At 33.4% G+C, this 19462-nt stretch overlaps 3 protein-coding genes across 6 annotated transcripts in view; 2 read left to right on the forward strand and 1 right to left on the reverse strand.

Annotated features, from left to right (window-relative positions):
* LOC113396218 (uncharacterized) overlaps positions 1 to 12788 on the forward strand; it is a 127183-nt gene extending 114395 nt beyond the window's left edge. The window contains exons 8-32 of one of the 4 annotated variants that reach the window (XM_064218910.1): positions 270 to 452; positions 977 to 1156; positions 1503 to 1622; positions 1959 to 2070; positions 2580 to 2749; positions 3410 to 3501; positions 3582 to 3694; positions 3801 to 4766; positions 4851 to 5080; positions 5202 to 5315; positions 5443 to 5605; positions 6161 to 6240; positions 6516 to 6698; positions 6860 to 6986; positions 7568 to 7606; positions 8138 to 8316; positions 8449 to 8593; positions 9182 to 9300; positions 9405 to 9567; positions 10250 to 10410; positions 10603 to 10776; positions 10897 to 11091; positions 11314 to 11484; positions 11670 to 11814; positions 12319 to 12788. In XM_064218910.1, the coding sequence (XP_064074980.1) occupies positions 270 to 452; positions 977 to 1156; positions 1503 to 1622; positions 1959 to 2070; positions 2580 to 2749; positions 3410 to 3501; positions 3582 to 3694; positions 3801 to 4766; positions 4851 to 5080; positions 5202 to 5315; positions 5443 to 5605; positions 6161 to 6240; positions 6516 to 6698; positions 6860 to 6986; positions 7568 to 7606; positions 8138 to 8316; positions 8449 to 8593; positions 9182 to 9300; positions 9405 to 9567; positions 10250 to 10410; positions 10603 to 10776; positions 10897 to 11091; positions 11314 to 11484; positions 11670 to 11814; positions 12319 to 12613 (4619 nt within the window). In that variant the 3' untranslated portion in view covers positions 12614 to 12788. The remainder of the gene's footprint in view (positions 1 to 269; positions 453 to 976; positions 1157 to 1502; positions 1623 to 1958; positions 2071 to 2579; positions 2750 to 3409; positions 3502 to 3581; positions 3695 to 3800; positions 4767 to 4850; positions 5081 to 5201; positions 5316 to 5442; positions 5606 to 6160; positions 6241 to 6515; positions 6699 to 6859; positions 6987 to 7567; positions 7607 to 8137; positions 8317 to 8448; positions 8594 to 9181; positions 9301 to 9404; positions 9568 to 10249; positions 10411 to 10602; positions 10777 to 10896; positions 11092 to 11313; positions 11485 to 11669; positions 11815 to 12318) is intronic. The other 3 variants (XM_064218911.1, XM_064218912.1, XM_064218913.1) reach the window with 3 other exon arrangements.
* LOC113403621 (EKC/KEOPS complex subunit TP53RK) overlaps positions 1 to 19462 on the reverse strand; it is a 297288-nt gene that overhangs the window by 274003 nt on the left and 3823 nt on the right. The window lies entirely within an intron of this gene.
* The window catches only part of LOC113396219 (rhophilin-2), an 87449-nt gene continuing 86286 nt past the window's right edge, over positions 18300 to 19462 (forward strand). Inside the window, exon 1 of the mRNA XM_064218915.1 lies at positions 18300 to 18474. The gene's annotated coding sequence lies outside the window, so the exon portion shown is untranslated. The remainder of the gene's footprint in view (positions 18475 to 19462) is intronic.

A 19462-nucleotide genomic window follows, 5' to 3' on the forward strand; every position in this document is an offset into this window, starting at 1 on the left:
TCTAATTTACACACAAAAAGTACATTAGTCAAAAGGTCTTAAGTATCAACGATATTTTCATATAAATATAAATTCAAAAGTTATTATCAAAAATATTAAATCAATTTAAAGATATGCTTCCAATATTAATGTCATGACTAATCTGGGATGTTTGTAAAACAACTATTTTCCATCTGCAATCCGGCGAAGCTTATGAACTAACAAGATTTAGTACAGCGCCATCTATTGCCATAACGTGTCAAGTTAAAGCGACGCGTGTCGCCATCTAGTGGTGACGCAGGTGCAGTGTCCACCGCCAGAAGCACCAAGACATGGAAAGGCTGTTTACACGTCTTGTGCGTACAACTCGGTGGTATCCTATGAATGCAAGTATGGATACCGCCTGGTCGGTGACGCAACTAGACGATGTGGAGCTGATAAGAAGTGGTCGGGTACTCAGCCAGTATGCAAGGGTAAGGAACTTATATAATTACGATGATAAAATTCTGTCAAATTTCGGCCACTGCAACCATTCTCAAAAGAAGAATAGCCAACTGCGCAGAAGACATTATAGACTTTAAGTGTCTATGCAAACACAGCTCTCAGTTTTCCTTCACTCTCATAATGCGATGGAACAGCAATCCAACATGTCTTAGAGAATTCTGGTGCAGTATCAACTTTCCAAAACATTGGAGTATAAACAGAACCAACTTTTAAACCCCGGGCTGCTATCGAGAATTTCTCAACAGACAAAGCCCATACTTTTTACCGGTCAGACACGAGAATTAAATCCCATCCATTAAAAGGAAACGATATTTAAGGATTGTTACGACATCGTTTTTTAAACATTAAATGATTATGCACGAAAAATATTAAATATTTGTCACACCAAAATAGTAGTTTTACAGTCATTACAAAAAATCTCCCAGATAAATCTTATTTAACGTACGTAATTATTTATACTTAAAAAAATAATCCTTCGGTTTGTTTTTTTTAGAAATAAATTGCGGACACCCAGGGCAGCTGTGGAATGGGTGGCTAGAGAATATATCCTCGGGCACAGGATTAGGAGCGTCGATAATATTCCGATGTCAAGATGGGATGAGGATGGAGGGCAATGGATCTGCAATATGCCAGAGTGATGGCACTTGGAGCCACCCCTTACCGCAATGTTTAGGTTAGTTAGATTTAATTATAATTTATAACAATATTTGATATATTAACTCGTGGTAGTGTTGTCTTTTTAATTCTATCGACCACTTCAATTATGCACAAAAAGTTTATTTCTGTGAAATCTTTCATCGTTCAAGTTTTTGACATATTTTTAAGTGAATTTTCTTTAGGCGCATTTTGGTATTGTAAGTCTTATGGGTTTGCGTCACCGACATGCTAATGTTATCAGTGTGTCTATGTCACCTGTATGAGTGTGACGTGTTGTAAGTGAATGTAAGAAATTTTAATTTTAGATACTATAATTTTTTTTTTGGTAAATCAGTTTTTATTACATTTATGTTTCATTTTAGCACCTTGTGTGGTTCCACATGTTTCCCAAGGGAAAGTAGTGTTAATGGAAAACAGGACAGGTGAAAATGAGACGCAAGAACATACACAAATAGTTGGAAGCTCTTCGATGGTACAGCACGGTAAGAAGTTATTACTAAATAAAAAAAAAACTTTACTTAAATAGTCAATAAAGCAAATGAATCAACCAAATACACTTTTTAAATCCTTGATCTATCTTTTGTATGTTTCATTGAGAAGGCATTTTCAAAAATCATTGGGTTAATTTGTCTGTAAGTCCAAAATCAAAGCAAACAATGTCGTGACGTTAAGCATTCAAGAAGACACTATAGCGAAGTAAGATTAATTATGGACCGCATTGATAAATATTATATCAAGCACCACCTTTTGAGGCAATCTACAGCATAGATGTGGGGAACCTGATGTATATGAAATATTTCATGATTCTTTATTTCTAGGAGAGATGATTGTGGTTGACTGCGAGAAAAATTATGAATTTCCATCCAATAACGTTGCTGTCACTTGCAATAATGGTACTTGGACACAAATACCGAGATGTCAACCAGCTAGGTAAAAATATAAGCTATATATTTTTACTGAAACATTAATCATTTTTGGAAAAATTCTCAGGAATCCAAGGAATTGTATAAATGTATTTGACTGTACATTTGAAATTTTTGGAAAGAACAACTATTCGAGTTTCATGCAGTTTCTTCTCGCTGTAAGCTGTTTTCCGAAACGGTGGTAGTGTTTAATTATTGACGATTCAAAAACGCTTCATTGTGAAGTTTACTTGAATAAAATACATTTGATTTGATTTTAATTTTTAAATCGATCATGAGATTTTAAGAAATCGAATCTCATATTTTAATAGAAGCCAATTTATTTTTTTACTTGATATCTATGAAAAATACATAATACGTACAACAATACGTACATACAAACAACGGTTTATATGTTTTAAGTCTGTATTTATAAGTATTTGAAATAAAATCAGTAAGACTATTTACAACGAAATTCGAAATATCCTAAAATTAGAATAATCAATTATCTTTGCCTTATTTACCAAATTCTTACAGATGTAAAAAAATGCCAAAATTCCCTCGACACGGTATGGTGATTGCTCCAAAAACTGAGCACGGAATGAAAGCGAGGTTTCGATGCAAAGATGGATTCGAATTACGGGGAAATCCCATTGTGGTTTGTTCTTTTGGCGTTTGGAGTGGAGAAACTCCGAAGTGTGAAGAAGGTGATTCTAAAATTAAACTAAATGGGTTTTGGAGAGTATAAACAATTTAAATTATATCTAAATAATAATAGAAACTTATTTTTTCTATATTATATATTATACTATATTATACACATGTATGTGATAATTGTATGTTTGAACATGAAAAGGGACATCCCGGAAATAAAAATACACACGCAAACCTTACAAAAATTGTGATAAATACGGTCTACTGATGCTAGTGTTACTTGTGTGTGCGTGACTCGTATACGAGATACTTCATTGATATTAATAAGAAAAAAAAATGTATATTACTTACTTTGTATTTTAATTTACTCCATTTTCATTTCTTTAAATATAAATAATTTAAATAACCATCAATCTTAGATTCATAATCCAAATAGACTGTCGCAATACAAAAGAACTAAAACTATACTTTATTATCTTGGTGTGTGTGACATTCGCTAAGCGTCATACTACTTTACCAGTGTGCGTGTATTTAGTGGCCAATTGTTATCTACTATATTCAACGCGTTCTCACCTGAGAACCTGTTATATACATCTGTACAAATAATAATCAAAGCCGTCCCCGGGACTCACACTTTTTTTATTATATATATTTTTTAATTCAATGTAAATTATATAGATTTCAATAAAAGCGTTCGTTTTATATTTTTACAGTGTTTTGTCCATTCCCTGGTTATATCGAAAATGGTAAAGTACTTCTTGTTGGAAATATGGGTCTATATGACTATCGCCCATATGTTAAAAAGGTAACACAGAAATTGACGAATTTATGTAATTTACATACATACATACATACAACATAAACCAATTCTATGATTGATTTCAGGTAGTAAATAATAAGCAAATTATGTATGAGTGTGAAAAGGGCTACGTACTATCGGAAGGTCCACCAGGAGCAACCTGTGTTGGTGGCCATTGGAGTCCTAGAGAACTACCTAAGTAAGAAATTAAATAATTTAAGAGTTTTTTTTTATGTCTATTCAATTACATCAAAATGATGAGATATTGTATTGCGACTTAATGGATATATTTTTGTATTCCTCAGATGCACTCTCTATCAACATCCTCGAATAAGATGGAGTCGTAGGCGTCGATCTATAACTGAACCAGAGCTACGTCACAAGCGGTCCGCCTACCTCCGACAATATTACAACAAGCTTCGAAGACAGGATGCTTCTCAAGAGCAAATGGATGAACTGTACGATAAATATAACCATGACAATCAAAAACCAACACTGAGACATGCAAATTTCAAACTGATGAAGAAATTTGATCTGGACATCGATGGAGATGAAGATGATATGATGGGCTCTGACGTTCCTGATGGAGAAAATTTCCCAACAGCTGTTTACACTGTTTATAATGTACATGGTGAACCTATCGGGCATAAGTTTTATTCGTATCAACCAGTTTATGAACCAGAAGACGATGAATTGGTCCATCGAGTAGATTCAAACGAATATGATGATTCGAGTGATTTAGAAAACGATTCACATATAACTATATTAAAAGGCGGCGTTTTCCCGGATCATGAGTTTGCGAGCAATGAAATATCAGAAAATATTAATAAGCTAAAACACCAATATTTTGAAAGGTATGTTGATAAGAGACGCAAAAGATTTTTGAATTCAAAAAATAATGTTAGAAAAGAGATTGATATTGAACTTAATGCAACTGAAAGTAACTTACATATAACAACACAAACTCTAGAAGAACCGAAGCATAGAGTCAAACGTAACATAAACATGAAAGAATCGGATACTCAATTGTCAACCATAAATTCAATTCCTCAAAGTCCAAAATTAATTAACGATATTGATTTGGATTTACTTAAAGTTATACCACTTCCATCGAAAAATACATCATCCGGTGAAAAAGAAGTGGCAGTAATACCCCTACAATATAAAAACACGAATTCCACTGAAGTAAGTAATAAAACGGATAAACGCGAAAAACGAACGAGTAGAAAAACCGATAGGTTAAATCAAACCACAGCGACTGTACCCAAAACGTAAGTTAAAAAATCTTTTACATTTGATATATCCAAATGAGAAACTGGTCTCAAAATTACGAAATATATAAATAACACTTACAGAGGCCGCGAAGGCAAAGGTGGAAGAAATAGACAGCAATCTCAAACAAGTGCAGAAGATGAAACAGGTCAAAGTGTTGAAGCTAAGGATTTAGAAGGGGGAAATAAGACAGGGAATGACAAAGGCAAGAAAGGTAGACCTAAAAGTCCTTGTGAAGCAATCGACAGCGAACCTTATATAAACATTGAGGTAGTTAAGTATGGAAGGGATCCCAATAACACCTTTAGTTCTGGTAAGAATTGAACATATAGAATTCATTTTTAAATAGATGCTTAAGTACCTAATAACAGTATTATACCAAATAGTCCCTTTAAAATACTATTATGTTAGATGAAGTTCTAATATTATTTTAGGAACTATTGTCAGAGTCGCTTGCGGTAAAGGCTATGGTCTGAATTTAGAGGCAAATGCAACAGCTAAGTGTGTGCGTGGTAGGTGGAAGCCCGAGAAGCCGATGTGTGAAATTCGTGAGTAAAAACAGGAAATATAATTTGAAATCCGGAATGAAAACCACAATTTTATTGTAATGCGCATGATACGTGTACGAAATTCTAAATTGGGCATCGAGTATTCATTGTAAAGTTTCTTTTACAGTACCTTGCCATGTTCCGTCGACTGAATATGGGATATACACAATGTCACCGAATGCAAGTCCAGCAAGCATAGTATCGGGTCTCGGCCAAGGAGATGAAAAGGAATTAAACGAAACAGATCCTGTTCCTAATGGTCAGGTTGTCCATTTTTCGTGTGAATATGGGTAAGATTATTCATTACGATTTTTTATAAATACATATAAATATAACTAGTAGAATATATATAGTTATCACATTAGAATAATAGTTATATATAAGATATACGTATGTTTCAAATAAATCAATTTCGATTATGACGTGTTTAGAAAAATTTTAAGATCTCAATGTTTACCATTGAAGATATGAATCCGATCAACTGAAAAAATGATTGATGGTACATCTAGCATTGCTTGCTATTCTGCTATGCTTAGACAAACATGTCTAGATGCAAATGTGGTGATCTAATCAAGATGAACATAATGTGTTGAATATTGATGGATTTATTATATAGGTATATCGACGGGCAAATGGGCCACCTGATGGTAAAACGTCATCACCGTCCTTAGACATTGGCGTTTTAATAAATATTTACCTAACCCAACCTTGGGAACTAAGATGTAATATCACTTCTGCCTGTAGCTACACTGAGTTACTCATCCCATCAAACCGCAACACAACAAACTGGGCGGGTGGTACCTCCCCAGACCAAATAAACATAATAAATATTTAGCTTTTTCTAGGTACAATGTCCAAGGACCAACAAATCTTCGCTGCTGGCTCGGTGAATGGGCAGTAACAAGTATGCCGGAATGCGTGGCGGGTATGCTATTCCATATGTTTAAATATTTTTCACCACGTATTTATAATATTAGCACTAACTTCAATTTAAAACTCCTTAATAATGTATATTAATGTAATGTAATTATATCATATGTGTACGATAGTATTTCATTTTTATTATGATATTGAAATAAAACCTTGCAACCAATCCCTAGTCGACTTTCCATTTTGGGTGAAATTTGCTAAATTGTTCATCTTGAAAGATAGTATCTTAATCGGCCATTTAGTATTACACCTTATGTTATGTTATGCCAGCCCCATGTGAACTTCCAATCCTGCATGGCGCAACATACGAAGCAGGTTACAGAGCAGGTCTAACAGTAGCACACGCATCATCCATTAATATTGCATGTGAGCCTGGGCGGCTACCGCCAGCCACATTAAACTGCCATTTGGGAAGATTGCAACCAACAGTCCTCGATTTTTGTAGACCTTTAGGTTCGTATCTCCAACTAACACTTAGTACCACAGTAATATCTTTGTTTTCATTTTGGATGAAGCAGTTCACAGAAAATTTCTTATATTAATTCATTATACACAATTTTTAAAAGTAAATGAATATTATAAGTTTCTAGATAATTTACTTTAAATCATTACAGCAAATGTAACTCGTCCTCGACCAACATCAGAATACCAAAGTGGATCAGACATTGTAAGAGAAGACATATCTGAACTTGAACCGGACTTACAAGGGAAGGGAGTTGTAGAGTGCGGGCCACCAGCTAGGTAAAGGATTTTTCATGTAGACATTTAAAAAAAAGTAATACGAAACCAGTATGAATCTTTTTGCCTCGTTAACAATACGAATATTCATTTATTTAAAAAAATTGACTAAACGTATCGCTCCTATGAAGAAGACGAAAGGAAAAGAGATTCACTCTATATATTCTGATCAATGTTGTTTTATTTTAATGCGCTTTCATTGTAGCTTTTGTGTGGGTATTTTGTTTTACTTTTTTTTACAATGAGCCTATTAATTAAATTGTTAAAACTGTTATTTACGTTCAGGCATTTTGGGTAATTTTACAACAAAGCTTGTCTGATCTTGGAAAAATTGTATTCGATTATAAAAGCAAGCAATAGTACCTTGATCTGTAAGCTTTAAATGCATTGTATTATTTGGTTTGATTTTTATTGTATTATTTTTGCCTATATAGTTAATAAAAGTGAGTTCAAGGTGTGTTCAGTGTTTTAATGTTAGAACACAACTTGTCAACTCACACCATAGATACCCAGTAAATGATGGGAAGCGACAAAAAAAATAATATTTTTGCAAAGTCTGCGTTTCTTATTTGCTGGCTGGAAAGACTGAAGGGAACCCAGGCGTTCAGGGATGCCAAGCCCTGGTGAGAGCCTTCTAGGTTCGGACTTTTGCTTCTGTAACTTCATCATATTTCTGATCATCATCATCCAAATCAATAGCTTCATCACTTTTAACTAGTTTATCACTATCATGAAAAACGTCACCATGTTCGGTGATTTCTTTTGGAATTATTTGATTTCTTCGATAACTATTTTTCATACATTAAGTTTTATAGATTTATAATCTTTCACTCGGTCTTTATCGTTTCAACGATTTCGAAATCCTCAGAAGGCAGGGCTTAGTTTCGAGTTTTATGTGCGTGAAACTAATCACTAATGAGACAGCTACATCGCTGTTTTTGGCTTTTTCCTTTCTGTCTTGGCCGAGCTTGCGTTATGTTGCGATTTTTTGGCGAATTCACGAGTACGATAGTGCATGCCGTTTACATTAAATACGGGGGATTTTTATTAACATTTTGACTACTTTACTGAACTGATAATTTCTTAAATTTTTGACATTGACGCTTTATTTAGGCAATTTTTAGTTTACTTTTCCAAATGACGATTTTTATTAGGGTACAAGGAACTCTTATTTACCGTGACGGGTCAGAGGTTAATGAGACTGTCGAAGCGGACGGTTACCCTCATGGAACAGAGGTGACATTTAGATGTATAGCGTCTATCATGGGAGAGAAAACCACTTGGAAGCTAATATGCGAACATGGAAATTGGGTCGGCAAAAGTTTTAATTGTGGTTAGTATATATATGCAAACCAAAACATGATATTTACTGATTTAGTTAATATTCACTCTCATTTAGTAAACAAGCAGAAAGTTTTATTACGTTAAGATCATCCCAAATTATTAAAATAAAATAATTTCGCAGAAGACCTTGAAGCGCAGAGTGAAGAACTTCTAAGCAACAATAGCTGTACCTTCCGCAATGAGGAGCCTCATGTGGTCTCATTTTTCAATGACCTCGAGATCACTGAAACAGTTGACTTCCCACCGGGTTCAGTTATTGTATCCAGGTATCCATTTTCATGCAAATATTCCGTACCCATTTGATGCAATATATTAAATAAGTCTTTATCAGATATATATTTTAACAGCTATTTAAGGAGTGAAATGTCTCATAGATTGCAAACGAAATTTAAGGACACATGATCTCTTACAAAATAAAACGGATTTATACAAAACGATGATTCCTTTTGAATCTGCGTTTTTTAATTTCAAATATAATCTAAAAATATCATATTTTAATTCACTTGGCACCTGCTTTCTTTTGGAAATGAATAAACATTCATACATATGTAATTGAAATAAATAAACCATGGTTTGCTTTATTCTATACTGATGTTTTGAAACTAGAGTTCTATATTGGTGGTAAGACTTTGTACAAGCCCGTCTGGGTAGGTACCCATTCATCAGATATTCTCCAACAACGACAGTACTCAATATTCTTGTGTTCTGGTTTGAAGTGTGAGTGAGCCAGTGTAACTACAGACACAAGGACATACCATCTTAGTTCCCAAGGTTGGATTGGTTAATATTTATTATAGCGCCATTGTCTATACCATAAAAAAACCGCAATCCATTGATACATTTTTGTGTTTTAGATGCAGCGACATCGGTAAATATGCAATCACTGGGTCATCAGTACGTAGATGTATTGGTGGATCCTGGGACGGTGTGAAACCCACATGCTTTGGACTAAATCAAGAAAATGATTATGCTAGTGCGTAAATATTATAAACATTGAGTATATCACTCTGATATCTTCGTCCATTTTGTTTATTGATGATTTGCTAAAAATGATTACCAGTAATATTATATTTTCAGTGGAAAAACCTCCAACTATTCTATTCCGGCATTCTCAAGGACCAATTGCACAGACGAACGATGGCAAGCTATTGGTGTACCCCGGTACCGTATTGCACATGGAGTGCCTATGGATGAGGAGATTCGGCAACCCCAAATGGAATGTTACCCTTCTTGATCCTGAGTAAGTTTATCCTGATACATACGGCTAGTCTCATACTTTAAAAGTAACGGTTTCATAGATTTTAACTATCATTATTTTTTTTATAATATCGTAGGCAGTCGAGTGGTCACCACCGCGCATAGACAATGGCGCTGAAGGAAGTATTAAGCATTCCTTACATCCCGAATGCGCCACAACCTTGGAAAATAAGATGTTATGTCCCTTGTGCCTGTAGTTACACTGGCTCATTCACCCTTCAAACCGAAACATAACAATACTGAGTACTGCTGTTTGGCGGTAGAATATCTAATGAGTTGCTGGTATCTGCCCAGACGGGCTTGCACAAAGCCCTACCACCAAGTGAATCATAATCATAACTTTGTCCTTGAATATTAATACGGGTATGATTATGGGAGTATTGGGTGTGATGCGTGTATAATGTTATATTTAGTAGGTTACACTGATATTATAAAGATAAATAGTTTGTTTGTTTCAACACGCCATTTTTTTACGTTAGATAGCTCATTTATTATTACACTTACGAGGCGCAGCAGTGAAATTAAACACGTCTGAAAACATTCGGTGGAATTATTAGCCTATGAAAATGTTGAAAAATATTGGATTTTTTTCAGAAACCAATACAATTATAATTTATTAAGTGTATGAGTATGTGAGGCTTATTTAATATTGTTATCATCTGTAGATTGGACAAGAAGTACACAGAAGGCTGGACAACAGACCCTGGACGAGATAGTAGCCTCGAATATAGAATGAGTATATTAAATGCTGAAAAAGAAGATTCTGGAATATATCGTTGTGAAACGCCAGCTCGACAAAGTCACCAAGTAGAAATTATTGTTGAAGGTAATTGTGGACTTGAGACATTCTTTATATCTAAATTTAATTTGTTTCTCTGCTGAAGTTTAATACTATTGTCAGCTCATGCATATTTGCCGTAACAATTTAGTGAATTAGGATACAAAATCCTCAAGCGACTACCAAAAACTATACCAATGTCAAACTATAAAAACTAACTTTAACACAAACTTTCCGCAGATGTTCATTGCCCGCCTCTACCTATCCGCCGAGGTCTGGTCGCCAGCACTTTGGAGACACAACTCGGCACCGAAATCAAGTTCTCCTGCGCTAACGGAAACGCACTGCTTGGTTCGCACACGCTGCTTTGTCGTGCGTCAGGCAACTGGAGCGCGCCACTGCCTGTTTGCGAAAGTGAGTCAGAAGCAATGATTATTATAGTTATTATTCAACAATTACATCTTTTTTTTGTAAATCGCTTCGTTACACTAGTAAATCACATTTTAAATCAATGAAATATTTTTTAATTCTTAGGTGTAGAATGTGGTGAAGTCCTTCACGATTCACCGCTCGGTGAAGGCGAGCGACGGCCACGAGTGGCAGTAGTATCACGTGGCGTGGGCGGACGCGCTGCCTTCTCCTGTCCTCCGGGCTGGGCATTAGACGGACCCACCGAGACCGTGTGCTTACCGGCTGCCGACTGGGCTAGACCTTTTCCTATTTGTAGAGGTAACTTAGTTACGTAAACAAATACAAAGAAGGCAAATATAAAAGTAACCTGAATAAATTATCTAATACTATGTTTCAAAGAAGGAATTTGATTAATGCGAAGCTTAAGTGAGTCAGTGTTACGGGCACAAGGAACATTATTTTAAGAAAAACTTCCTTATTTATTTTTTATTCTTATTACTTAAAATACATTATTAAACACTTCATCATAACTCATTCCAGAGGTTTCATGTCCAGCACTACCCCCACCGGCCTCAGGGTATGTCCTTGGACGAGCACCGTACAGAGCTGGTGACGTGCTGCAATTTCACTGCAACCCTGAACACACACTCCATGGAAGACCTATCCTCGTCTGTCAAGACAGCGGACGTTGGAGTGATAAACCACCGACATGTACATCTTTTCAATACGTCTTATCAATTACACAATCAAATAATATGGAGCTTATTATAATATTAACTATTTTAAAAAAAATGCACTATTTAATTTGGTCACGTTCAATCATTTCGAGTCACTCTTTTTTTATATACTTTAAAATTGGATTTCAAGCTATTATATGTGCTAAATTTCGTCGCCAGGTGCTCAAGCCTGCACATATCCCGGTACGACTATTTCCGGACGCATGTCATCAGTCAAATTCTACTACAAGATTGGCGAAACCGTATCATTCACGTGCGAACCTGGATATAAGCTTAAAGGGGCTCCGATGCTCAGATGTCTCAAGTATAACAAATTATTATTATTTTTTATTATTTTTTTTTACTTTTAATTACGATAAAAAAGCAACATGTTAAAAACTATAAGATTACAAAACATACAATTTTACTGGTAAGGGATTACCTATATCTTGATACTTGCTGTGTTTTTATAAGAAACCTAAAATTTTCGATGCAATAAGCTCAAGACATAAGGGTTTATGTTTTTTGTGCTTGTAATACTGGCTCCAGCTTCAAACACAAACGCTTTTATTAAGCAATAAACTATGCACCGCCGACTATTATCACTGACGATACTTAAACTTTAACATCACTTCATACTTCATAGATTTTAATAACATTGGAACCTAACCAACTTTATTTACACAGCTACTATGAATCTTACAAGTTATTCTTCATTAAGGACCTTATGGCGCTAAGTGATAATTACTTAAGAATAGTAAATTAACCTCCGTATTGGGATGTAACAAAATATCACAGATTGAAATAATTGCTATTTATATTTTCACAGGAACCGCAAATGGTCTAACGCAATACCACTCTGCACTCCAATAAGTAACTACACTTCGACTGACACGCTCGCAATGTTTAACGGCGACATAGATGCCATGCTGTCAGATGAAGCCATCTTCCCTACCGACATTTTGAAAAGGCGCGAAACGCCCGCCATTTTGTCACCAGAAAGTTATAAAGCCGCTATGACACGTGTGGCCGCAACACGTATGCTCAGAAGATCACCAATAGAGACTTATAAAAATAGAATTTTTAGAGTTAATAGATTATTAAGGAGAGACAATGAGAGATAATTACGTGATTATTTAGGGCATTATGTGGAATAAAGTTTATGGTGTCGTATAGATCTTATTGTGCCAAGAATTATTTTTTTGAGTCACACATTCCGTTCAAAACCGTTCCGTTTAAGATTTATTTAAGTGGGCTTTTAATTTGATAAAATATAATCTAAATAAAAGTTTTATATAATAATAAGCTAACTCCAATTTTAATTAGACTCAATTAGGTTTTATTGTCTTAAATTAAAGGCTTTACATTATTATATTTACTTATGGTAGTTTTTTTTTATCGAAATGCTGTTTTTTTTCATTTCCTTAGTCATCGTCGTACTTTTTATTCTAAGAATATTTACTTATTCGGAATAAAAAAAGCTAATATTTATATTAAACCAATTCTAAGTATTATAAATAATATATATGCAGTTGTTTCAGAACGATGACTACCCTGTAAATGACACTGGAAACAACTGGAAAGTAATTGTTCCATAAAAATTTATGGTCTTAATAGATAATAATCTATTCAAAACTTTCTCAAAAAGATCCCTTGGAGCATTGTTACATTTATAATAAATTGCATTTAATTCAAAAGCAAATTTGATCTTAGCATTCAATGATATTCTTAGAACATCATTATCAAAATCATTCACATACCCTTACGCTATTCATGTTAGGTCGCCATTTATAAAATCATAACTCTGTTAAACGAAGCAAAAAACATGTAATGCATCCAAATTGATATAAAAAAAAAACAATTAGACAGGTTTGAACAACAGACACAAAAACCATTGGCATTATAATATATATCACGATATAACATTAAAAAGTAAGAATTGTAAATTCAAAACTTATTTCTATTTTCGGTTTATTCTTTTTTTAAATAACCTTGAAAACTATGTTTGTTTAAAACCAAGAACAAGAGAGACAGAATATACGGAGCGATAAATGATAAAAAGAGAGAGTAAGATATTTACTGCTTATTAATTATAGCTCGATGTTTTTGTAAAATAAATAAAATGTATTTAGTGTGTTAATTTAATTTATAGTTTTAATTTTATTTGATACTTGTGTGATTAAGGATTTGACTAAAGAGACTAAAATGATATCAATATATAAATAAGTAGGTAAATAATTTGTATGATATTAATTTTAAAATTGTTACCTCTGAATTTTTCCTTCTTTTTTTCTTAATAAATTTTATTATTGTAAATAATATACGCTTCGCCAAAGATATTAGAATATCTGTTAAATAGTCTTTATATTTATCTAGATATAATAGAAATTAAGCATTAAACAAATGTAATTATAAAATTTAAGTATTTCATAAATTAATTTTTATTACAATGCTAGTTCTACAGCGCACAAATTTGGAACAATTTTCGATCTTTCAATGTTTTAGGCCAAGTATAATGAAATTAAAAACTTATTAGAATTCAGTGTTTATGACAGATATAGTCTGTGGTATGTCAATTTAGAAAAAGTTTTTTTTTTCATTGTTCTTGGACTAGAATACTAAAATATGCATATCAAAACGAATCGCATATCTTAATGTATTTCGAATAAATTTTCAATTCTCAAAAAGAACAATATCGTGTTTTTAAACGTTTCCTAAAGATGTAATAATTCTGTTCCCTATAATATGGATACGATCGCAAAAGATTTAATAAAAATATAAGAATTATTGTTTTATTATTTACGAAATCTAAAAAAAAAGATACTATATTATAATTTTTTAAATCAAAATCAAAATATACTTTATTCAAGTAGGCTTTTACGAACACTTTTGAATCGTCCTTTAACAAATTATATTAAGTGAAGCTACCACCGGTTTCGAATGCGGAGTCTACCGAGAAGAACCGGCAAGAAACTCAGTAGTTACTCATTTTTAACATTTGAAAACACAAAGTCATATTAGTTAAATACAATATATATCTATGTATATAATACATCCTGCCTGGAAGTCAATAAGTATTAGCTGCACGCTTTTTTATCATCTATATAATCTTGTATTGAATAATATGCCTTGTTTACCAATGTATTTTTTATAAATATTTAATGAATTCCAAATACAACTCAAAAGTGCCTAAAAACGTATATTTGAATAAAAAATAGAGCCACGTTTTCAATCACCAGTTAACTTTTTTCATTAAATTGGACATTGGACTTCGGTCCATCCAGATTCAATCCAGTCTACCAGTCTCCTTAACAACCATCTAACGTTAACAATCCGGCTGACCTGGTGCATAATTGTAAGTAGGAATTATTCGTTTACGCCTGGCATTCATTGTATTGTCTGTATTTTGTTTTTTGTAAACAGTTACCCGAGACACTGTTGACGGTACAATACTAGAAACTTCAAGTGTCAACATCTATACAAAGTTTTATATCAATCGAATGAATGGTACAGACGGATCCAACGCAATAGAGACTAGCATATTGTAAAGTATCTTATAACATTAGTTTAACTTTTTTTACTAATTACTTTGCAAATAATAATGCTTGCTTATGTTTTTAATATAAGAGTTTATCAATCGTTCCAATGAAATTGTAACTTGAACTATTCTTGTTGGCACTTTAATAAAGGTTATCTGGCATAATATGACTCGAGACTCGTTAAATAAAAAATAATTTGATTAGAAATAAGATTAGCCTACCTTTTAAAAATTACTAATATTCCTACTCACCCCTCTACTAAAGCGTAAAGTTTATGCTATGAGTTAATAGCCAAGGGGTCGGACTGAACCAGCAACTTTTATATCCCTAGACGACCGGTAAACCGTTGTGCTATTGACCTTTAATTTAATGTTTATAAAGCAATTTAAATAGGTATCACATAAACTAACGTATCACGTGTATAATCACGTGATAATATCGACAAACTCATTAAATCGAATATAGTCTATTCAAATCGCAGAAGTACTAAAGTCAAACAAAACTTAGATTTACGTATTTCATGCGATTTGCCAATAGCTAAGCTATATAACAGTTCTTTATTAATATTTCTTTATCATAGATAATTCAAGCTCTCGGCCAATGATATCGCGTCAATTCAATGTCAAATGTTGTTTATTAGGCTTTTGTTCTCTTGTGGTTGGATAAGACTATAAATACTCATAGGTACATATTTTAAAGTACTCAGGACATATATATTCTTTGTTGAGATTAATTATGATTATTAAACTTTAGATTTTAGTTATATTCGACGGAGTCCGAGACAAATAAACTTTTATATTTTTGTATACATTACAACATTAACAGCCTGTAAATTTCCCACTGCTGGGCTAAGGCCTCCTCTCCCTATGAGGAGAAGGAGCTACGGTGCTCCAATGCGGGTTGGTGGCTACAGATGTGGCAGAATGTCGTTGAAATTAGACCTCCTCCTCATAGACACCCTCAAGATTTTCACCGTCGAGTACGAGATAAATTAAAAACACGAATTAAGCACATGATAATTCAGTGATGCTTGCATGGGTTTGAACCCGCAATCATCGGTTAAGATGCACGAGTTCTTACCACTGGGCCATTTCGGATTTTTGTGTATTCAGGTAGATCTAGTAAGCTTTACCGTTTCATAAAAGTGGTTTAAACCGCGTGTAAAGGTGGGCTTAGTGCCAGGAGGCCTGTCTTTATCTGTACACTTGACAATGTGTATGCAATATTTCTGGATGATCAGACGAATAGTTTAGATATGAAAGCGAAACTAACAAACAAACACTTTTGGATATATAATGATGCTGTTGTCCGGACCGATTTCGATCACTAGACAATCTCAAGGAAGACCAACCAACGCAAGACAGTGCACAAATGTGCGCAACATTGGTATACTCTCTATTCACTCACACGGCAAATCCGACAGGACCGGAGTTTAGGTGCAGTACCAACCGCTCTACATGCTTTCCGAGATACGGGAATGCATATACCAACCCCCAGAATCCAGGTTGTTACTGAGAATTTTTCGACTGAAAAACCCAATATCTTATTATAATGTTTCGATTTGGTTTGAATCCAGCAGTTCGGTGTCTGTCGCGTGACCAACTCGACAGTCAGCAACACAATTACATAATGTTCAAAATTTAAAGTTAAAATCACTTTACATTATTATTATTATTTGAAATGTGCAAATACTCATTACGAGAACGTGATCTTACCAAGCAAGGGGTATTTCCAAGCAAATCTCATTAGTGTACGGTCGATAATTATGGCGTCTCCGAGTACCGCTTTTAAACAGTTTGTATTTTATTCAAGTAAAACTATTTTTAACGATTAAAAAATACGAATTAACTTGTTTATATTTTCTATTTTTAATTTATAGATTGGTTTTTACATTGATCGATCAACTCGAACACATATTGTGACTTAGTCGTAGGGCTTTGTCCAAGGCCGCCTCAGTAGGTACCATCATCATCAGATTCTACCAAAACACATCAATACGTATCGTAATATTCCAATGGGCAATGGTTAATATTTCTTACAGCGCTATTGTCCACATACTATCAGGTGGCAGTTGGTACAATTGTCCATCCGCCTACACATTAAATAAATATATATGTATATATTTGGTTCATGGAAAAGATGCTCATGCTATCCACTTAGTTGAAATCCAACTAGATGTCTTTGCCCTGTAGCAACCGATCGTAGACAATTGGTTTGCAAAGTGCACCGTCTGCGAGGTTTTGCAAGTAAAATATTAACCTCAACTAATAAATGAAGAGATGCCACTTGAGCTCCAACGCAGTATTAGACCCAAGGCCGGATCTACCATATGGCTTTCTGTGCTTCAGCCCAGGGCCCCGGGGATTCAAGGGGGCCCCAACTGAGTCAAAAATAGACGATAATGCGAAAGAATGCATAACTTTATTAAACTAAAAAGATCGTATGGTTTGCAGCCCTGCGAGTCCTGCAATTAATTGAACCCATTCAAGTAATTTGATTCAAGTCTTCGTTCAGATATGTCTTAGGTAGGCCCCTAAGTAGTGTTAGCCCAGGGCCCCCTAAATTTACGGTCCGGCCCCGATTACACCCCTCGTGTCTCAAAAAACATGTAAATTCCTTGGTCAGCTCTTCTCCGGTCTTGATGAGTGAGGGAATCGAGTCCGTCGTTAATATAATTCTAATTTACTCGGTCTGTACGAACATCAGAAAAAAATTATATACTTACCTACGCAGCACTTTCTTAATTATAGTCTAAATAATATTTTAAAATAAGTGCACTCCTGAATTTAAATCCATTTTGAATTTATAAATCTGTATATTATTCGTAATAGTTATTATTAATAATAAGTTACTCGGAATAACTCTAATAATACTAACTAAATTAAAGTTTTCTACATTTTTTTTCGAAAACTAATAGTAATTAATTACTTACAACATAAAAGACTAAATTCTTAACGATATTAACTTGATATTTAACTGCAATTTATTTATGACCATAAACCCATGTACATATTCATTTCGAATAACACATCTTCAAGCAAAAACCGTAGAACCAGGCTAATAAGAAATACAGTTTGAGAATAATCTAGTTGTTTACCTATTGGAACTATACACAGTATCAACGCAATGCAAAATTCACTGTCCATTGATAAATAAACGAAAAGCCGGTTCGAGTTTGACACAAAACGAGCAATGAAAAACGTCCACCACAAAACATTAGAATAGCTTAGAATGCAGTTTGAGGTTATGTCAAAGTTATAGTTCAGTTTACCGCGCACCGCGTCGAGAAAGTGTCGTGTCGTTTCGCGCCATTCCCGTGTTAAAAACGTCAGTTGTACCGCGAAAATTACAGATAAAAAATAGTTTTTTTTTTTCCTTTTGTAGTGTTGTGTTTTAATGGTGATAAGTGATTATGTTTACAGCCGATAAAGCTATAACTAATAAAGGTGGGTTATAGAATTCATATTAGTTTATTGTTACTTCTAATGATAAAATTCCTTTGTTAATGCGTTATTTAACTACCCGATTGTATTATCTCGTAATACCAAATTTTAACAAGTTGCATTTTTTTATTTTTGACATAAAATATTTTTTGTTTTGTTGATAAATTATGCTTATAAATTGGAATCGGTTGGTAATTTAATTTAAAAAAAAGTTGATTTAAACTAAAAATAACATAGTAAACATTTTATAAATATATTATTTATACACCGTGACAATTACAATTACAAATTCCAATTATTAAAATATATATTGCACAATTCCAAACAATAAGGGTTTATTAGCACGTAGCTACAGTTAATTTTTCACAACGCAAAATATCTTTGCCGAAATTAATATTAACTTTTTAAGAAAAAGTTAGGCACAAATATAAAATAAACAGATCTATTATTATTTATAATCATACACAAACATTTATCGGCTTACGTAGCTAGGTTAAATACTGCGTTAAATCACGTAGTTTTGTGTCATACATCAATGGCTTAAATTAATAAATATTATTATAGCTATTTAAATGTCGGTGGATTGCTTGAAGCTTTATCAAACGTCTCAATTATCATTAATTTTAAGAAAAAAAGTACTGGAAGTTTATAAAAAAATTTAGTAATCGTTTTTATTCATTAAAATGGTAATTTTAGTTTATGTTAATTTAGATGCAAAATAATTACCTATATATTTTATTAAAATGTTTTATTGTATTTATATTAAACACTATAAAATGTATCCTGTTTTAAATTACAAAGCAGGTAAATAATTTAATTGCGAAACTTGCAAATTAAACACTTGATACGTTGCAAAATAATATCAGTAGGTATTATTAATACACTAATATATTTGTGTACAGATAGTTTTAATGAATACAAGATAAACAATCAACAATTATTTAATTAATTTGGTGCAAACTATATAAAACTTTTTGGTATTTATGAATAT

The sequence above is a fragment of the Vanessa tameamea genome, chromosome 25, assembly GCF_037043105.1.
Source record: "Vanessa tameamea isolate UH-Manoa-2023 chromosome 25, ilVanTame1 primary haplotype, whole genome shotgun sequence".
Classification (NCBI taxonomy): domain Eukaryota; kingdom Metazoa; phylum Arthropoda; class Insecta; order Lepidoptera; family Nymphalidae; genus Vanessa; species Vanessa tameamea.